Source organism: Lactuca virosa, chromosome 4, assembly GCF_052849685.1.
Source record: "Lactuca virosa cultivar CGN04683 chromosome 4, Lactuca_virosa_CGN04683_v6, whole genome shotgun sequence".
Lineage (NCBI taxonomy): Eukaryota > Viridiplantae > Streptophyta > Magnoliopsida > Asterales > Asteraceae > Lactuca > Lactuca virosa.
The window spans coordinates 327444389-327451566 of record NC_136429.1 but is presented as its reverse complement, the minus strand read 5'-3'; the positions used below and the strand labels follow the sequence as shown (position 1 = coordinate 327451566).

General features: G+C 31.5%; 1 protein-coding gene across 4 annotated transcripts; it reads left to right on the top strand.

Moving 5' to 3' along the window:
• Positions 1-2714: 2714 nt before the first annotated feature.
• Positions 2715-6767, top strand: LOC145108540 (7-deoxyloganetin glucosyltransferase-like). Of its 4 annotated transcripts, none has more exons than XR_013708369.1 (5): positions 2715-3312; positions 3459-4438; positions 5288-5798; positions 5893-6061; positions 6565-6767. XR_013708369.1 is itself a non-coding variant. In XM_079045577.1 (2 exons), the coding sequence occupies exons 1-2, from the start codon at positions 2796-2798 to the stop codon at positions 4385-4387; spliced, it is 1446 nt and encodes a 481-aa protein (XP_078901703.1). In that variant the 5' UTR covers positions 2715-2795; the 3' UTR covers positions 4388-4656. The 4 variants fall into 4 exon arrangements, 1 of the variants encoding a protein (XP_078901703.1); XR_013708368.1 differs by having other exon boundaries at positions 5285-5798; XR_013708367.1 differs by having other exon boundaries at positions 5258-5798.
• Positions 6768-7178: the final 411 nt, after the last annotated feature.

Sequence of the window (7178 nt, the reverse complement as noted above, 5' to 3'; positions counted from 1 at the left end):
CATGGGCGGCGGCTCACATCTTCAATGGCAGCGGAACGACGCCAGCTTGCGGCGATCGTCTTCGTCGGCTGCTGCTATCCGCCACGGTGATGGCTTTTGTGGTCTCCGGTGGACACGATGTCAGCAGAGGTTGCAGCGGCTTGGTGGTTCCCGACCTCTACAATGGAGGTGGCGACGACTGGAGAGAGATGAGGAGAAGATGGCGGCTGGTGTGTCCGGTTAGGGTTAGGGTTACGGAGTGGTGGACGTTAAATACCGATTCCATTTAAATATTATCCCATATTGACGCTTTTAGTCCCTCCTGTCTTTTTTTTCTTCAAATTCAATCCAGAAGTTACCATTCCCACCCTGTCTCCTAAAATCCTTACAAAATAAATCCGATATTTACTTTTTAACCCCTGTTTCCTTAATTTCTTTTATTTTAAGCCACCAGAGATTCAAACATCACCATTGGCTTCCCGAAACCAACACTCCACTAATTATCATTTGATTTTGGACTACGCTAATATATAATAATAATAATAATTTATTCTCGTGGTTCCGGTTAATTATTTAATTATTCTATTTTAAATGGGATGTTACATTTTTGATCCAATGCAATGGGCCGGACCACCTAAAAAATAATTTGAAATCCGTTCCGGAACGACCCATTCCGGATTTGGTTATTTTGCAAAAAAATAAAATAAATAAATAATTAAAAATTAAAAAAAAAATAGGTTATATTTTTTTAAATATCCAAAAAAATGGTTAGATTACTTGATTTCCCTTGTCTTTTCATGTTTTCTTAAAACCTTTGTACCATTTCATTAGCACCATCTTATAATAATTATGATTTGATATACTGCAACTTAGATATAGGCAACATTACCTATTTGAAAAATATTGAAAAAAAAAGTACTTTGATAGTCTAGTCTTCCTATATTAATAAAAGAATAGTTTTTTTTGTCACTTTTCATTTTCTTCGAGCTCCTTTGCCACATGGCAAATCCTTAGAGATCCTCATATATTTTAATTACAATATTAAACTAGGTATGAGACACAATATTAAATGAGTTTATTTATAAGTAAAATTAAATATTAAATTCTAAACATTTGAGAAGTTTAAATTTTAGAAAAAGTAAAAACAAATATTGAATTATTAAAATTAAAATTTTTATTTCTCTTTTAAATTTAAACAAATAATTTTAATAAATAAACAAAGGAAACTAATGAGTCTTTAATTTAGTAATTTTGAAATTAGAAAGAAAATCCTTCAATAAAGTTGATATGCATTTATTATTAAATGTCAATACTATATAAAATTTAATAAAATGAAAAAAATCATAAAATGACATTTAGAATAAAAATTAATTTAAAATAACCAAAAAAATGACATGTGACAAAATGAATGAAAATATAACATGTGACAAAAAGATCTTTATTTATTATAGTACATTAAATAGAATAGATTAAATTGTTCGGATTTTAAAATCACGTAAATTATAGAAAGAGGTTTAAAAGTTCTATTATTTAAGAGGATTACATCGAGATTTTAGGTTGACATCAAATCTCAATTAATTGTTTGATTGATTCCATATATATTAGAGACTAGGTATAAGACTCATGTATTACATGAGTTAATTAAAAAATATATATATATAATGGTTTAAATATTTTAAAAACTTTGGATTTATAAATAAAAAAGAACAATGAATTATTAAAATTGATTTTTTTTATCTTTTAAATTTAAATAAATAAACAAAATAAACTAATGAGCTTTTAGTTTGAGAATTTTGAAATAAGAAAGTAAATCCATTAATGTAATTGATATTCATTTATTACTACATTTATTAAAATTATTACATTAAAGTATTATGTAGAATTTATTAAAATAGAAAAACTCATTAAATGACATATGGAAAAGAAACTAATTCAAAAAAACCACAAAATAACATTTGACAAATTGAATGAGAATGCGACATTTGACAAAAAAAACCTTTATTTATTATAGTATGTGTTTGAAATTTATTTAAAATTTCATTTTAATAAATTCAAATAACTCAAAGATACATCATAAATATATGTCATCAAATTAAATAAATTTACAATAAAATATCACATCTAATTAAATTGGTCTAAAAATACCAACATATAAATATAACTGTCAAATTTTGATGAGAATATAAATCAAACTCAAACTCATTAAAACAAAAAATATGATATAAAAAACATTTGATTCATAATATAAGTATAAAATAAATCAAAATTCCAAATAAATATCATATTAGAAGTTCTTAATTGTCATCTCTATAATTTGTCATATGTTTTCATAAGATTTTATTATAATAACTTAATTTTTATTTTTCCATTTACCAATTTTCGATTGTGGTTTTTTTTGTTATATTTAAATTTATATTTTATTCTATAATATCATATTTTTTTCATTAATTGAGACATAAAAAATGTCCCATGTATTTCACGAATTTATTTGAAACAACCGTTATAATGCAAAATAAATATGACATCATAATATTAATTATTAATTTTTGTTAAAGTAGTTTATTAATTATTATCATCTTTGTCTATTAATATTCGTTAAATTTTGTTAACCGGACTATAACCTAGTCCATAAAAGATGTGTCATTGGTTTTCACATGCAAGGCTTTGAAGAGATAATTAACGCCTACGTCAAAAAGTAAGGACGTGCTTTATGGCTTTGTCTAACAAGAATTCGAAAGCTGGTAATCCCATTATCCGCTTCCTATAAAAGCAGTATGTTGTCATAGTAAAGCACCCATTTGATTTCGAAACACATAATGGCATTCATAAATGCGTTAGAAAAACCTCGTGAAAAACCTCATGCAGTATGCATACCATTTCCAGCCCAAGGCCACATAAACCCAATGCTTAACCTATCCAAACTCCTCTATTCCACTGGTTTTCATATAACATTTGTCAATTCCGAATACAACCAACAACGCCTGATAAAATCTCAGAGGTCTCGCAGCCTCCCATCTTTTCAATTTCAAACCATTCCCGATGGCCTCCCCCCTTCAGAAAACCTTGATGTTACACAAGATATCCCCTCTTTGTTGAGATCCACCTCTGAAACCTGCCTAACCCCATTCAAGGAGCTACTTTTGAAACTTAACAATACCGTTGGGGCACCTCCGGTGAGTTGTATAGTTTCAGATGGAATAATGAGCTTCACGCTTGAAGCATCAGAAGAATTGGGTATTCCTAATGTTCTATTTTGGACTACTAGTGCTGGTGGCTTCTTGGCTTATACACATTATATCACCCTCTTAGAAAAGGGGCTCATTCCGCTAAAAAGTACCTACTCTATACTCTATTCTTTTTGTAAATCTCTTTAATTAACTACACTGAAATTATCATTATATTTTTTAGTGCATCACTTCATCTTTTGAGGATAAACTTAAGCACGTTGTTTAATCCATTTCTCCATCATTCACATGCAGATTCAGTTGATTTAACCAATGGGTATTTAGAAACAGGGGTAGATTGCATACAGAGCATGAAAGGAATCCGCCTAAGGGACATCCCCAGCTTCATTAGAACTACAGATCCAGAAGATTTCATGATTAATTTCGTTATCCGAGAAACTAACAGAGCTAAAAAAGCATCGGCAATCATCCTCAACACCTTTCACGAGCTAGAGCAGGATGTTTTAGATGAGCTTTCTTCGATCTATCCTCCTGTTTACTCCATCGGGCCATTACATATCATGGCAAAAGTTTTTGACAGCGAAGATTTGCAGTTGCTGAGTTCGAGTCTTTGGAAAGAAGAGCCTGAGTGCCTAGAATGGCTCGACTCTCAAGCATTAAACTCGGTTGTTTACGTGAATTTTGGAAGCATAACTGTGATGACACAAGAACAACTAGTAGAGTTCTCATGGGGACTTGCTAATAGTAAGCATAAGTTTTTATGGGTGATACGACCAGACCTTGTAGGTGGAGACTCCAAAGTGCTGCATGATGAGTTCCTGGAGGTAACAAAGGACAGGGGGTTGCTGGCAAGTTGGTGCCCACAAGAAAAAGTTCTGAATCATCCATCAGTGGGAGGGTTTCTGACACACAGTGGTTGGAACTCAACTCTGGAGAGTATATCGAGTGGTGTCCCGATGATATGTTGGCCGTTTATTGCTGAACAACAGACAAACTGTTGGTTGTGTTGTAACCGATGGGGCATCGGAATGGAGATCGACAGTGACGTCGACAGAAAAGAAGTTGAAAAACTTGTGAATGTCCTAATGGTTGAAGAGAAAGGTAAAGAGATGAAAAGAATGGCAATGGGTTGGAAGGAAAAGGCGGATTCTGTGGCATCTCGCCGGACCTTGGAGAACTTGATCAACCAGGTGCTTCTTCCTGGCGTCCGCCAATTCATGTAGTTGAAATCGCTATCTAAAACCATGCCATGTGTTGCTCCATTTCGATAATTGGTAATTGTTATTTCCCTTTATATCACTTGTTACTAAACTTATAAAAATGTTATGACAGAGAGAGCCTAAGTGTTCAGTATTTCTGATGGAGTCTTCCATCGAATATTCTTCGATAATGCTGCTTGTACTTGTTACCAGCCCTCTATTCTGTCATTGAAGCTATGGTGTTTTAATTGTGCCTTTTTCTGCTACAAATTATAATGCTAGTTTGCCATCGATTATCGTATACTAACAGTTTTCCACCATTAATTTCGTCTCTAGAGAAAATTGGTACCTTTGCATCGCTATTATCTGTTACATGATTGGATATACAAATACATATTAAATAAAAGAACCCAAAGAGAACTTAAATATCCTCCATAATAAATGAAGGTTTTTTTTGTCAATCTCTCATAAGTTTTGACACTTGTTATTTTGTGGTATTTTTGAAATAAATATTATCCACTTGTCAACTTTTGATTTGTTTCAATTTTTAAAATTAAAGTCATATACTTATATATGTAATGTATTATATATATATATATATATATATATATATATGTATATATATATATATATATATATATATATATATATATATATATATATATAGAGTTAGGTTCAAATGTTTAAAGTAATTATTGTGTTATTGTATGAATGAATGTGGGCCAATCAATTTTTAAAAAATATTAAATAATTAATAATTTGTTTAAGGGGTATAATAGTAAACTTGAACAATTTTATTTTTAGTAAATATTGAAAACATTTAATATCCCTTTGAATTAGGAATTTAGTTTAAAACCCTAGGGTTAAATGATCGACCTTGATGCCTGAATCCAGTGCTCAAATGATCGTCCATGCCACCAGCAGGTCACCGACTCAACAAGTGTCTCCTACTTCAATCAAGATCACCAGCAGCTCATCCCTCCCGATTTTTACCCCTCCACTAATCGACGACTTATTGGTGTCGTTTGTAGCCCCCCTGTCGCAACAAGGCAACGACGCAGACCCCTACCCCCATCATCATCGCTTTATCGAAGAGCCCCAAGCCTCCTCCCCTATGTGGATTCAGCGACTCCCGTTCTACGTTTTTTGTTTCTGGGTTTGGGTCTTAGATCGTATCCATAGCCCTCCTATTTCCATTGGTGATGCAACCAAGGATGCAGATATTCAAATCCTCTGATTGCTAAAAATTTCGATACCTCAACTTCTCAAATCCTCTGATTGCTAAAAATTTTGATACCTCAACTTCTCAAATCCTTTGATTGCTAAAAATTTTGATCTGCGTGCGTGTGGATGGGCGTATGGAATGAATGTATTTGATTTGGAGGAATGGAGGAAGCAAAACATCACCCAGGTTTATCACTCGTGGCAAAATCTGGTAAGTGTTTGATTGATTCATCAATTGCAATAATAAGTAAAGAATATATATATATGATGTGATTGAAGTTGTAGTAACATTTGGTTGGGTGCAGAACAATGAGAGGTAGCTGTGGAAGTTGGGGACGCTGCCACCTGGCTTGATAACATTTTGCCCTAACTTCACTCATATTAGAGTCGTTGATGGAGTGGCAGTCGGATCCGATGATTCTCATGCAATTTGAATCGAATTGGATAAGCTCACCTCAAAGATCTAATCACTTGGTTTGTCTTCTACCTTCACTTCCTCTGAATTATCGTAATTTACTTCATGACAAACAACAACAATGACATATAGAAACTTAGAAAAAAGACTGAGTTCTACATGGTTGGAGCTGTAAATGTTAAGCCTTAATACTCATATTAGTTAGCATAGAAAGACTAGACATTTAGAATCTTGAAATTTCATATCAAATTTACTTCTTCTTATATGATAAAAATCAATTTGTTTCTGTAGATGATTCAATGGATGATATTTGTGAGATTCCAATTCTATTGGAATGGAATCACGAATTCCAGTTCTGTTGGAATGGAATCATGAATTCTAATTCTGTTGGAATGGAGTATGGATATTTTCTCACTAATTTATGCATGTTCTACAATTCTTGGGTATTGGTTTTGGTGCAATTCACAAGTCCACATATTTTCCCAGAGGAATTTAGTTTTTTATTTTTCATTTGCTAATGCATTATTGGAATCTAAACTACAATTTGGTTTTGTTTTCACAGAAGTTGATGCTTGAAGAACGGACCACAAAGTTGAAAGTGATTCTAAGCAACATTATTCTTTTAGAATGTATTAGTGTCGTTGTTAGATTTTGATGTTTTCTTTCTCGTTTAGAAAGTTTTTTTAGTTTTATTCTTTAACAATAAATGTAATTCTTAACAATTGTTACCCGTATTCTATAAGAAATAATGTATTTTTTGTTTTTTATTCTTCAATTGATTGTTCAAGAATTTGTTATTCTACAAGAAGTTTTTAAAGTCATGATCAAGAAATAGGTTCAAGAATATTTTTATTATTTATGGTTCAAAAATATTTTTATTTTTGAATATACTCATAAACATATTCTGTCAGAATGTCCGAATTTAAAGAATTATAATTCGTAAAATCGGATTTTTAAAATTAATAGAATCTATGATTCCTTAAAAAATGCAATTTTCCTTTATTAAATCTATATTAATTGACTAAAATACCCTTGTAATTAATTTAAATGATATTGTTCAATTATATTTAATTCAATAATATATATTAATCACTTTCTTAAAATAAGTAAAATTGATTGGCCCACATTTATGCATACAATAACACAATAATTACTTTGAATAGAATAACTTAAGCT